At 43.2% G+C, this 13,702-nt stretch overlaps 1 protein-coding gene across 2 annotated transcripts in view; it reads left to right on the top strand.

Moving 5' to 3' along the window:
- gk5 (glycerol kinase 5) overlaps nt 1-13,702 on the top strand; it is a 22,095-nt gene extending 8,393 nt beyond the window's left edge. Inside the window, exons 10-17 of one of the 2 annotated variants that reach the window (XM_012860972.3) lie at nt 2,567-2,627; nt 4,685-4,811; nt 4,894-4,998; nt 5,106-5,200; nt 6,832-6,935; nt 7,038-7,097; nt 9,421-9,554; nt 10,690-13,702. In XM_012860972.3, the coding sequence (XP_012716426.2) occupies nt 2,567-2,627; nt 4,685-4,811; nt 4,894-4,998; nt 5,106-5,200; nt 6,832-6,935; nt 7,038-7,097; nt 9,421-9,554; nt 10,690-10,859 (856 nt within the window). In that variant the 3' untranslated portion in view covers nt 10,860-13,702. Of the gene's footprint in view, nt 1-2,566; nt 2,628-4,684; nt 4,812-4,893; nt 4,999-5,105; nt 5,201-5,374; nt 5,564-6,831; nt 6,936-7,037; nt 7,098-9,420; nt 9,555-10,689 lie in introns of those variants that run through there. The other variant, XM_036137901.1, reaches the window with a different exon arrangement.

Below are 13,702 nucleotides of genomic sequence, written 5' to 3'. Positions count from 1 at the left end.
TGGTAAATCAGTGAAAAAACACTCCATATGGTCACCATCATCATACGCAGCAGCTGTATTTTGTTGTTGCCATAATATTTCTGCTGAGGTGATATTCAGGACAGATCTGGTCACTATTTGACTCATACAAGTAAACTATTAAAGCGTTACCGCTCTGTTTGTACGACCACAAGACAGCTGTGATGCATGCGTCTAAATTTAGCCATTTGACGTCATTTGAGGACTGTCCTGTTATGTGGACGATTTCTAGTCTTTGTAAAGCCCTCCTCACCAGAAGGTGGCGCTGTCAGATTGATCTGGTAGCGGTTAGATTTGGCACACTCACTGGGAATAAGATCAGATTAGCCACTCACCAAACAGGTTGAGCAGAAAATCGGTGGTTTCCAGTGACCAGCTGGTGTCTTTGTGCCCAAATCTCACCAAGCGTGGAGACGCAGTCCTCCATTTGTGGCAGCCTGAGGGCCCCATGGAAGTTTCACTAGTCATGTTAGCACAGCTCAGTTGTGTTAAAATTCAGTGCGACACAACAAAGAAGAAAACACTACTTTGCACATTGCAGCAACATTGTTTGTGCTTCCTCATTCCCATTCTGACTCTATCCATGTACTGGAAGCCAGATAGTTAATAGATGGAAGGGTTGCTGGAACATATTTCACTGCTCAAAAATTTTAAAGTAACACTTTAAAAACACATCAGATCTCAGTTGGGGGAAAATCCTGCTGGATATCCATCCTGTTATGGAATGGATAATGTGTTAGGAACGAAAAGATTCCATCGTTTAATGAATCTGAAACCTATTAACCCACAGAGGGCTGAATCCAGAGGCACAGAGAAAGTGAAAACTGATGGTCCAGTCTGCTGAAATGTCATTGCAGCAACTCAGAATAGTCCTCTGTAGTTTGTACGGCACCTACCTGCCTGTATACATGCCTGACAACATTGGGGCTCTTTATGCGATGACAGAGGATGTTCTGAGGAATCTCCTGCCAGATCCTGACCAGGACATCATGGAGCTGCTGGACAGTCTGAGGTGCAACCTGCTGGTGTCGGATGGACCTAAACATGATGTGCCATAGACGTTCTATTGGATTTAGGTCAGGGGAGCAGCATGGAGGCCAGTCATTGGTATAAATTCCTTCATCCCCCATGAACCACCTACATACTCTTGCCCGATGATGCTGGGCATTATCATGCACCAGAAGGAACCCAGTACCCACTGCACTGTCGAACAATGGGTCTAAGGCAGGGGTCACCAACATGGTGCCAGTAGGCACCAAGTAGCCCCTGAGGACCACATGTGGTCCCCACGAGCCTATTCTAAAAAAAAAAAAAAAAAAAAAAAAAAAAGCACAGTCCATCAGAGAGCAACACCAATGAAGTAGCTCTCCGTTTCAAAAAGGTTGGTGATCCCTGGTCTAAGGATTTGCTCCTGATACCTGATTGTAGTCAGGGTGCCATCGATAGCGGTCTTGCTGATAGGTGAAGGACCCCTGACAGCCATGTTTAGCTTTCCTAGAGTCAATGGCTGCCTCCTGGAATCTCCTCTATGTGCTGGAAGGCAACATCTGTTGCCAATGGCCCAGATTGATGTAGCATTCTGGTGGAGTTGGACTGCCTGTGCAACATCTGTAGGGTCCAGGTTTTGCCTCATGGTACCATTAGGGACACTGACCCTGGTCAAATGCTGAATACTGAAAAGCAATCCAAAAACTGAGAAGGTGAAAATGTCTGTGGCCTCCACCTGCAGAACCATTGCTGTTTCTGGGCTCGTCTCCTTGCTGCTCCTTTGATGCCTCTGTTGTTAGTTTCATTACTTCTACTGAGCTGACCAGATCCTGACTTGGTATTATACTCTGATTAGCTCCTTTAATGTTTTTGAGCTGTACAGTTTTAAATGATGTGGAACAGCATGTTTAGATTATCCTCCACAAGTTTTGATCTTTTTATTTAAATGCATTTTGGCAGATATTGATGTTTCGGGGGTCTGTTTTGTTAAAGTTGAGTTACTCTGTGGAACTGATTTAGCCGACCTGCAGGACGCCACCGATGCTGCACTGACTGAAACGCACACACCAAACGTTTTGGTCGTCTTTGTTTACTAGGCTAAAACTGCTAGAAGTACGAATATATTTAGACTTAACTAGACAGAAACAGTTTCAATAAATGTACTCTTTTCAGTTTGTGGATAGATTTGATTTAGACTTTGGTCCTTTTAAAGACAGACTTGCTAATATGTGTAAATGGATGACGTGATCTCTATTTCCCTTCATGCTCATACACCAGTGAAGTGGAAACTAGCAGCTCGTTGATGTGGACAGAATCATTTGGACAGGCTGTGGCCTGTGGGGGCCACCTTTTTACTCAGCTCTCTGTGTATTTGGATTAAACTCACAGTATCACAATGGACTAGAAATATTTCAACACATTTCTTTGCGAACCGTACAGCACAGCCGGAACCCTCTGCATTGTACCCGGTCCTGCTCCTGCAGTTTGCCATTAGAACAGAGTACTGATGGAGAGGGGATATAATGCATTGTCTCTGCTTTTGTCTTTCATGATCCATCAGCCATAACTTTGGCTCCACAGATCCGTCCATCCTCGGAGTGTCCATTCCCATTATGTCAGTGGTGAGTGCACGTCCTGGCATCACAATCCAGCATCAGCGTGAATGCGATAAACATCCTCAGTGAACCTGTCTTAGTTGTGCCACCACATCAGTTATTATGATGTAAACATGTGCAAAGTTCGCAAATTTTCACTTATCTCAGGCAGAAGGGGATTAGACCCTCTTAGGGTACCGTCATTTCTGTTTTCAGATGTCTGTTGTGTAAAAAGCCCAAAAACCTTGGCTCCACTGAAATTACTGAGCAATTAATTTTTGTTTATTCTATTTGAACTTACTCATTGAGCACATGCCAACACTTTTTGCCTAGAAATCAGTACTGTTTTTTATCAAGAGCTTTTGTAACATAGATAACAATGGTTTGCTGAATTTGAAACATGACTAGTTTGTTTAGGTAAAAGGTTCGTACTTGTACAGCGCTTTAACTAGTCCAATGACCCCAAAGCGCTTCCCACTACAGTCAGAGATTCACACATTCACACCCTGACGGTGGTGAGCTATGTTAGTAGCCACAGCTGCCCTGGGGCAGACTGACAGAGGCTAGGCTGCCATACATCGGTGTCACGGGGCCCTCTGACCACCGCCAGCAGGCAATTTGGGTGAAGTGTCTTGCCCAAAGACACAAAGACTGAGACAGTCAGAGCGGGGGACCCGCCAATTGCAGGATGAACTCCTGCGCCTCTGTCGGTAGAGGTAGATTACTGGTGAAGCTTTTTCCTCAGAAGGGATTCTTCAGATAAGAGCTTCAGTGTAGCTGATGTTTTCCACACAACATTTTAAACTGCAGACTGACGTTGCTTAAGCATTTGGTAATGATTCTACATAGGCTCCTCATACATTTTTATTATAGTGGGCTTGATAAGGGTGCCACAGTATTCAGTCATGGTACCTCAGAGTCAAAGTCCCAGTTTAACACAGGTTCTGTACGGCAGGTAAAAGACACTGAGTCCCAGGTTGCTTTTCACTGAACGACCTCACAAGAACAGAGAAAAGCAGGCGAACCATCATAGTGAGGAGGAAAGCTGGTATGTGGCTACAGCGCCCTGCAAAAAAATTGATGTTTTTCAGGTTTTGTCAAATTGACAGAAAATTAAACTTGGTTTTCTAACATTTTTCCAGAAAAAAAAATCTGTAAAGTGTGTTAGGCCTCAGATACCCCTAAATAAAACCTAGTGTAGCCAATCGCTCTCAGGATACTCCAGATTAGTCAACCTGTGTGTAATTTATTCTCAGTACGAATGCAGCGGTTCTCAGAGGGAACAAAGAGCATCATAAAGACCATGGTAGACATGTCAGGGATAAGGTTATGGAGAGGTTTAAAGATGGGACACGATAGGAAGCTGGTCAGGGTTGATGGGAAGATGGATGGATGGAGCTAAATGGGGAAACCCTGGAAGAAGATCTGTTAAAAGTCTGCAAAACACTTGAAGTTGTGGTGGAGGATCACCCTCCAGCAGGAAACATACATCCAGAGCTGCCGTGGAATGGGTTAGATAGATTATAGCATATTCACCTGCTAGTCAAGCTAAACACCTAAATCAAATTAGCCATGAGTGTAAAATGAATGTTCATGATTGTCATGTATCCAATCTGACCTTTTGTAAAGTAGGATGAGCCAAAGTCTCTAAATGTGCAAGGCTGGTAGAGACATTCACCCAAAGACCTCCTTCCACTTCACTACATGCTACTTGGTGTTGGTCCATCACAACAACTACCACTAAAACACGTTGGTGTTTGTGGTGTAAAACACATGAAGGTCAACGGGTCGAATGTTTTCGTAAACTCCTGCAAAGTAGGGATTTGGTTGATTCACTTTCAAATTAAGAACATATTTATGCACCTTGAGTGCTGTGATGCAGACCAGATGTCAAAGAGAAACGGAAAGATGTATATCGTGTACAAAAATAGACGCTTTAATTATTTAATGAGCTGCTAATTTTAAGGTAAATACAAACCTGAATGACTTCCTGCCACATGAAAACATTTACACACCCGGCATGCTGCTTCATCTGTCGTGCTGCCATGAACACACTACAGGCTTGCTCTGTCCTTCTGCGGTAGATGGCGGACCAGCAGGCAGCCATGTTTGGAGAGTGCTGCTTTGATGTGGGCGATGTGAAAATCACAATGGGAACAGGCACCTTCATGGACATCAACACTGGGAGCAAACCACACACATCTGTAGCAGGTAGAGGAGCAAACTATTGGTTGTTGTTATCCACATTTGAACCTGGCAGGATTATCCCAACCCCCTGGTCCCCTGGCTGCAGGTCTGTATCCGCTGGTGGGATGGAAGATCGGCTCTGACGTGGTGTACCTGGCGGAGGGCAATGCAGCAGACACAGGCACCGCCATCAAATGGGCCCAAGAGCTCGGTGAGGGACGAGGTGTCTGCGGAGGACGGGACTGAGTCGCTTATTGCAAAACGTTTTCAAAAATACAGCTACTACTTCTCTTCACATCTAAAATGATGCCGTTGCAGAGCTTTTCTCCGACGTGGGAGAGACCAGCGACATGGCTTACAGCGTCAGCGACTCGGATGGCGTGTGCTTCGTCCCTTCCTTCAGTGGCCTGCAGGTAAATGCATTTGTTTATTTGCGGCTAACAGATAACAGGTTTTTGCTTTTTGTGCACACACCTACCTCCATCTCTATGACAGTGGTTCTCATTTAAATTCACTTTACCTCTCTGTAACAATGCTTTTCCCTTTTTTTTCCCCTCTGCCCTCCGTGGGGAACCGGCAGTTGTAAGTGTTTTCTGTTGGATGTTGATATTTTAGTTCAAAATCATGAAATGTGTTCCCTCCTCTCTAGTTGTCCAGACAAATGTACCAAGTTAAAGGGTGTCCTGTCTGTGTTTTACTGGAAAGACATTTGCTCTTATCGGGTTTGCAGGGTGGCATGAAGATACAGCCGTTAACTTCAGTTGTTATAAAAAAAAAGAACTCTGTGCCTTTCCAGACGTTTGCTATTATCTTTTCCAAAAACCACTTTGGATGTGTGTTGGGATCGTTTTCTGTTGGAAGAGCCAATCGTGTCTAGGTTTGAGCGACCCGCCTGTTGATTTGAAATAAAGTTATATGGTGACGGTTTGCCTTCATTATTGCATCCACCTTGAACGATTTAGGTGTATGTACCGCTGGCAGGGATACAGCCCACAGCATAATGCTGCCACCACCATGCTTGACCTGGTGTGGTGGTGGTGGTGGATTTCTCAAACCAGATTTATTTTTGTCACTGTAGCCTCCTAAGGGTGACTGTTAATCCTTTTCTGCAGAGGACATATGGTTTGTACATGCAGGCAGCGGAGAGTCTCTGTAGTGCTTCAAGGTGTCAGTTCTGGAGCAGGGTCTTCTTTTCTGGTCGACGCTTTCCCAGAACCTGAGGATGACCCTTGTGTTGCAGCTCTTTCCGGTTAACGGCAGGTTCCCTTGGTACTCGGTGGCTCCTGGGTTGTTCCTGAGCATCCCAACTAATTTGCTTTCATCTCAGGTTGACGGCTTGCTTCTTCTTCCAACCATTGGTGATGCAGATTACTAACCTGTACTTGCATCTAGTTGTTTGAAGCGATTTTGTTGGAATGTGAAGTTGTTAAGGCACAGCTTCCCCAAATTAAATCAAAGATTTCCCTCCTTAGACTTCCCCATTGTTCTGAGTATTTGTGGCAGGGAGTGCTGTCAAGCAAATCCTTTTGGTAACGGACCAAAGCGAAGCTGCCAGCAGCAGTCAATCACTGATGAGAAGTTAAAAGGCCTTGGCCCTGTCCCACATCCTTCACAAACATTTATTAAGATTAGGTTGAATTCATGGATGGATGTCACTGTATGCAACGTTGCTTACGCTGTATTAAAAAAAAACATAGTAGATTTACACCTGTGCTTCCAGTTTTATGTTTTAAAACATTGAAGTTGTGTGTTGTACTTTTGCTTCACCCTGCAGAAAGATATACACAATTAATCGGAACTGTGCCGATTCATGCAGACAGCTGAGTTTTATTGGAGGATCGACTTTTTTTATTTTTTTGAACATAACAGCAATATTTACTAGTATACAATTTCCATAGACTGAAAAGGAGTGGGCAGAAGCTTCAAGATACAATAAGTCACCCCTTCCCAATAATACAATTCATTTCCTGGAAAATGTGTAAACCAAAACGACTGTTTAAAACAGTAAGAGGGTTGACCCGTGTTTGTGTGTTCCTTATTAAAGGCTCCCCTGAATGACCCCAGAGCGTGTGCTTCCCTCATGGGCCTCAAGCCTTCTACGACCAAAAGCCATCTGGTCCGAGCCATCCTGGAGTCTGTCGCCTTCAGGTGATTCATTTTAAACGCAGCGTTTCCATTTCCCGGATGCTTGTCTCCGGCTCGTTGATGCTTACTGGTATTGCTTGCCTCTCTTTTTAACGATCTCTCCAGAAACAAGCAGCTGTATGAGACGATGCTTAGAGAGACCCACATCCCCATCACAAAGATCAGGTGAGGGCAGCGACGTGCGGTCAGGGGAGGCAGTGCCTCACCCATCATCATGACAAGTAAAATACTAGCACTGATGAGAGAAAATCAGTTTGCCCGCTTTATAGATTTATTTTCAGTAACTTATGTTCAAATACATGGGAGAAAGGCAAGGTGAGGAGCTGTGCCTCCGCTCTGATGGTGCCTCTCTATATATCTACAATATACATGTTAGCTTACACATGTACTACTGACATTCCAGTCTGTGTAGAATGTATAATAAATGTGTGTGATATATTTGGTCTCTGTAGTCAATCAGAAATATGCAATTAAAATTCCTTGCGTGAGGCAAAAAAAGTACCGTGCCGCACTAATAGGGGGCGGTGTTGAGCGCCATAGGAACAGTTGCCAGTGTTGCCAAGTCTGCGTATTATAAGCAACTTTTGGCTGTTTTTTTCTAAAGTCGCGTGTAAATTTTATGAGTAGCAGGTTGTGGTTCTATGGGCTTGTTTTTGAATGTGAAGTCGCTTATTTGGGCTATTAAATAAGTGACTATAAGCAGTTATAAAGAGACCCACTCGCGCTGCTGCTACTGACAGCATAACCCGGCTGAAATATGTACGCGCACACCCCGACCAAACCCCCTGCGTGTTTGAAAAAGTCTGGTTCAAACACGTGGGAGAAACGTACCCCGCTGTTCAACAGGAGTGGTATTTAGCTGGTATTTCTACACACCGGGACTTTTACTGCTTATAAAACAGTTGTCGCGGGGGAAGGGGGCTTGAGCCCTCTTGCTGCACGGTGCGATAAGCAGAAAAGGGCGTTTTGTCTGAAAAAAAACAAAGTCCAAAAAAAGCTGACCTCACGTTCAGGAGAAAAAAAAAAACAAGAAACCTCAACCACCAATTCACAAACGTTACAAGTGACTATAGAGAAAAACAAGGCCAAAGTTGCTGCTAAGAAGCGGACTAAATGCAACACTGAAGCTCACATAAACTCCCCTCATGGATTGTATGAAGTTTTAAAGCCACTAAGAAAAAGCCAAATAAACGTAGTCTACGTGCCCAGATGCTGCAGTCGCTGGTTTCAGGTCTGAACGTTCAAGTGTTGGCTCCTTGAGACCGAGGAAATGTAGAAACCACATTTAGATGTCCAGAATCCTACAGTAATGTCCTCCTGGTTACAAGCTCATATAAAACACTGAGATTTATCTGCAATCCTCTGGGGTTTTGGAAAATCTGTGGGGGGGAAAAAACTCCCTTCATATGATTATAATCACCATATCGCGAGTCACTCCTGCAGATACCAACACAGCAGCCATGTTTGGCGGTTGCCATAATATGTCTGTTGAGGTGATATTCAGGACCGATCTGTTCACTATTTGACTCAAACAAGTAAACTGTTTAAGCGTTACCTATCTGCTTATATGGCCACGACGCATGCGTCTGAATTTAGTAATTTGACGTCATGTGAGGAATGCCCTATTGCACTCGAATGTGGTCGCTCTCTAACTAGTTCGTTTAACTCCTCCAAGCAGGTTGCCACCATAAAACACCCTCTAAGGAAGACACAACTTCACAGTTTAGTTTAACCATGTTATTGTAAATATGACAACTGAAACGATTACAGGTTTCAGCGCTGAGCTCCTTGCTGATCACTCCACAAACTCCAGCAGCAAAACATGGGGAGTCACCAGTAGTTCTCTCCTCTTGTCCCTCCTCCTCCTCCTCTTCCTCCTCCACCTCCTCCTCCTCCTCCTCCTCTGGTAGACGGCCCCCTAACATTTAGGCACAATCCCAAAGACGGGAGCAGCCTCCTCACCTTGACATCTGCATGGAGAATGTGTGCCACGCAGACGTCATATGTATTACTATTAGATCTGGATTAGCTCTAATGCATCTAATCCATACAGTGCAAATGTTCCAATGATCAACCCCACTTTTTCAGCCGAACCAATTTGGCTGAAAAAGTGGGGTTGATTCGGCCAAATAATGCTTGATTAAATGAGAATTAAAAGTGTTTAAAACAACTAAATGTTTAAATTAAGGTAAAAAAATGTTGGCGTCTTGGGTTCATATTTCTGAACCTCTGACTCCAGAGTGCCTCACCAGTCATGAAGCCATCCCCACGTGACTGGGTGAGGGCTGCTCATGCAGTCTGACATGGTGAACCTGGATGGTAGCCAGCAAACTGGGTGTAAGAGCCGGGACTTCACTGAAACCTGCTTCAACTAATGCAGTTCAGATAGGAGTATGGAGAATACATTACGTGGACGGATGCTCCTCTGATACAGTTACAGTAAAAGGATCTGAGTAATAACTGAGCACTCTGCCCCTCTCCATCACAGGGTGGATGGCGGCGTTTCCTCCAACGACTTCGTCCTGCAGCTGACCGCAGACCTGTTCGGCAGAAAGGTAGTCAGACCCCAACACCGGGAGATGTCCTCTCTGGGGGCCGCTTTTGTAGCCGGACTTGGAGTGGGTACGCAGACACACGCTGGTGTAGAACATACAGCGCCTTGAAAAAGTATTCATAGCACTTTAGCTTTTCTGAGGTTACAGCCATTAGTTTTGTTACGGTTCCACAGCAGCCTAGTCTTTATGTTTAGGGCGGTGATGCTCCACCTTAGTCTCAACACTTACTGAGAGGTTACCTTCCTGGACTGGGCTGTGTTTAGCTCCATCACTCTTCCCATCAACTCTGAACAGCTTCCCTTTCCCTGCTGAAGATAAGCATCCCCGCAGCATCATGCCTCTTCTACCATGCATCCACTTAGAGTTGTTTTCAGAGATTCTTGGCTGCTTCTCTGATTAATGCTCTCCTGGTCTGGCATGTCAGTTTAGGCGGTAGGCCATACGCCGGTTGAGGAGAGCTCTGTGAGACGTTTGGTGTTTGGGAATTGGTTTTAGAACCTAACCCACCCGGCTTTAAGCTTCCTCACAACTTCCTCCCTGGCCTGTCTCCTGAGTTTCCTGGTCTTGATGATGCTGTATTTTCTCTAAGGTTCTCTAACAGACCTCTGAGGTCGAAAACAGATCAGCTGGATTTATACTGAGATCCAGTTAAACACAGAGGTGGTCACATTTTAGGGTTAAACGATTAATTGAATATTATTTAGGAGTTTCAGTGCAAAAGGTATGGAAAACAAATGCATATCATACCTGTGCTAAGCTGTTACATATTACTGTATCCGCTGGCTGTAAAATGGCAGGTATGGTTTTTTTTTTATCTTACTGCATTAAACACACAGGCTGGGGAATGTGTATTAGAAAAACTCTTCTAGATCAATAAAATAATTTCAGCAGGACATAAAAAGCAGCTTTTTCTTTCAGCCACGCTCAGACGCTTTAACAACACTCTTTTCTTCCGCTCCATTCCTGCTCTAAATATATTGCAACTCGTGACACGTTTCATTTGAAAGCCTTTGATCAAAAGTCCTATTTTTATTATGCTGACTAGGGCCAAAAAAGCAGAAATGCGTGCTGCTGTGTTTTTGTTTTGTCATAAAAAGCTGTTTCTTGCATCTTATTTACGACATTATGCAATGAGATTATAACAGATTAGTCGACGCCTAATTTTAAGATCTGCTGCTGACTGAGCTTTGCTGTCCCCGTAGGCTTCTGGTCGACCCGTGAAGAGCTGAAAAAGCTGCAGAGCGCTGATAAGGTGTTCCTCCCTAAAGATGTTGCCAGGGGGGGTTCTGCCAGTCCAAGTCAGGAATACATCCCCGTCCTCCAGAGCTGGGAGAGAGCCCTGAGGCGCTCCATGAACTGGTACAAGCCCTGACAGCGGACGCACGCGCAGCAAGGTTCTGGGCCAGAGCGAACAGAAGCGACAACTGAGCTGCTGAGTGCGTGCGAAACACAGAATTAACCATCAGCTGTGCCTTCAGATGAGTCGTGGTCCGTATTTAAAGAAGCATTACTTAAAGCATCTGGTGATGCAGACTCGGTGGGCAGTGTAAAATGGACCAATTGTTACTTGAACATGACAGCAATGGTTTGAGCTTTACAGCTAAGTCAGGACTGATCTGAGGCCCTGTTCAGACCGAGCAGCAACAGCCGCCCTGGGAGATCAGCTCATGCTTGGACAGAGCCGAGTTCAGGCATGACTGCACCAACAGAGCGGATAAGGGACTCTGCAGAGACGCACCGATCAGAGATTTATGGCTAGCTACTGACCCCCAATTTTTTTGTCTTGAGCTTTAAATTGCCAAAAGCAACCTTATCAAGTTCCAATTTCTCCTTGAGAACTAAAATGAAAGAGGATACAAGAATAGCACTTATCTTTTCATCATTAGCAGTCAAATATTGTGCATTATTAGCAGAGATGACGCCACACTCTTTGAGAGATCCTGTTAAATAGGGATTTAGTTATTTGAAACAAAGACAAAATGATTTAAAGCTAAAATGTTAAATAATCTTTAGCATCTAATATTAGCAGTTAGCTTGGTTAGCTTTAAAAGCTTTAAATGTGAGTGGGAGCACACAGGGGCTGGTCTTTTTGTCTCTTGGCATCTTTTTTCAGACTGAAATGTTGTCTGCCTTGCAGATTTAAAGTCACTTTCTATAATCTACTCAGAAGTCTAATGCAAGGAAATGTGATTATATGGCTTGAATAAATACAAACTACCAGCTGCAGGTCACTCAGAGCTATTTTGGTTCATCAACGATTATAATCTGTCATAAGTAGTAATAGCCAACAGGCCCAAACACACAAGAACCAAAATGCATGGAAATAGGCTGGACTAAGTCTTCAAAATACACATAATACACAAGTAAGTTTATCTATTTAATGTCAAATCTGTTTATTTAGCCCATTTAAAAACCAACATCAGTTGACCAAAGTCCTTTACATAGTAAAAGATGTGCAGCTAAAATCAGCAAAATAATCAAAAATAGTAGCATAACCAACACTCAGAGGTCCTTCTTAGCTAGACTTAAATCCAGTTAAAAAGAAATATGTTTTAAGCAGAGACTTAAATTGATCAGCTATGCCTCATATCTGAGATTTAACATTTTTCTCATCATTTCTATTATTTATAGCATTGTAAACATTCTGAGAAAAAACAATGTGGCACGCAATCATTTAATTACTTGGGTATAAAATGGGGGGATGATGTGGAAAAATAGCCTTAGACACAGGTAAACACAGGAGAATCATTTTGGGCAAACTTGAATGATTATTAAGTTATCAACACACACAAACACACACACGTGTGTGTATTGTTGTTTTGGTGACATGCATGTAAATGAGATCATGTAAATGCTTTTTAAACTTAAAAGGTCCATTCAAATGTGACTTGGACAAATGTGTTCATGATCAGGTTATAGTTCAGGTGCATTTATTAGTGATTTCATAGAAACATTTACCGACCTGCTGCTGCTCTGTTTTATTTTATACATTTTTTATTTTTGCACTACAGCGTAGTAGTAGTGTAATGAGAATCAAAGCGATCCAGGCTAAGCTGAGCCTATCTGAAACAGAAATTGCACGTCAACATGTATTTCATCAAGCCTTTGTCCGTGAGTCTTTCACGTGGCATCGCAGCATCCTAACAGAATATAATGCAGTCTTTGACGAGGCCGCTCCTTGACTTTTTTCGATCCAGGGATGGATTTGCTGGTGTGTAACAGCTAGTGCATCAAATGTGGACCATCATAACCAAGTGTGCTTGAGCTTGAGGTCACAGACTGACAGCTGTGCATTCGGTCTTTCTTAGGGATTTTCTGGTGGAGAGCAGAATTCATGGAAAGTTGGCTTTTGTATTTTCTCGGGTTATCTTTGTCTGAAATTAATAATGATTTGGTCTGAAAGCCTGAAGTGGGACCAAAAAACAAACAGAAGAAATCTGTAAAGGGTTAAATAGTGATTCAACTGTAATTTCATCTTTAATTTGATAGAAAGCAGCTAACTGAGATCTGATCATTTTAAGGCGGGTTTGGGTGGGATCAACCATGCTTAGAGCTCTCCACATGTATCTGCAGAGGCCAGGCGCATGTTAATGCCAAGTCTGAACTGGGCCTAAAGTGTCCACAGCCATAAAGGACCATCGACATGAAGACTTTCTGCCTCACATCAGTGCCGTTTACTTAGAAGTGAACCTCATTCGTTCTAATTTGATGTCTCTTTGTCTCATTTATGAAATATTAAACATGCTATGGTGCTAATGACTGACTTATCAGCTTTTAATTCATGAGCGCTCCATAGCAACTACTGAATGCCAAATGTTAATCTTAGGCTCCAAGCCAAAATCCATTTAGATTCGAGCGTAATCTTCATTTGAGTTAAGTTTGGATACAAAGAAATAGTCTTTAAATAGTCATTCCAAGAAGACGTGGACCTGGGGAAAAAAAATACTTAATTAATTTGGGAAATTTGAAGCAACTTCATTTTAAATCCCTTCTATGTTTGTTGATAAGAATGAAATAATTGTGTCAAAGTGACTGTTCCTCAGAACATGTAAGCACTACTGTAATCAGTATTTAAATGCATTTGTAATGGCTGATTGCATTGTTACAGGAACCTCACTGAAATGCACATGTTGAATTTTAATGATGTTTTGTAATTGTATTATGAAATGAGGGGATCAGGATATAAACTGGACAAGAGAGAAACATTCCAATATT

This window comes from Fundulus heteroclitus, chromosome 6, assembly GCF_011125445.2.
Source record: "Fundulus heteroclitus isolate FHET01 chromosome 6, MU-UCD_Fhet_4.1, whole genome shotgun sequence".
In the NCBI taxonomy this organism is placed as follows: Eukaryota; Metazoa; Chordata; class Actinopteri; order Cyprinodontiformes; family Fundulidae; genus Fundulus; species Fundulus heteroclitus.
The sequence above is the reverse complement of the archived record's forward strand: the minus strand, read 5'-3'. Positions and strand labels throughout refer to the sequence as shown.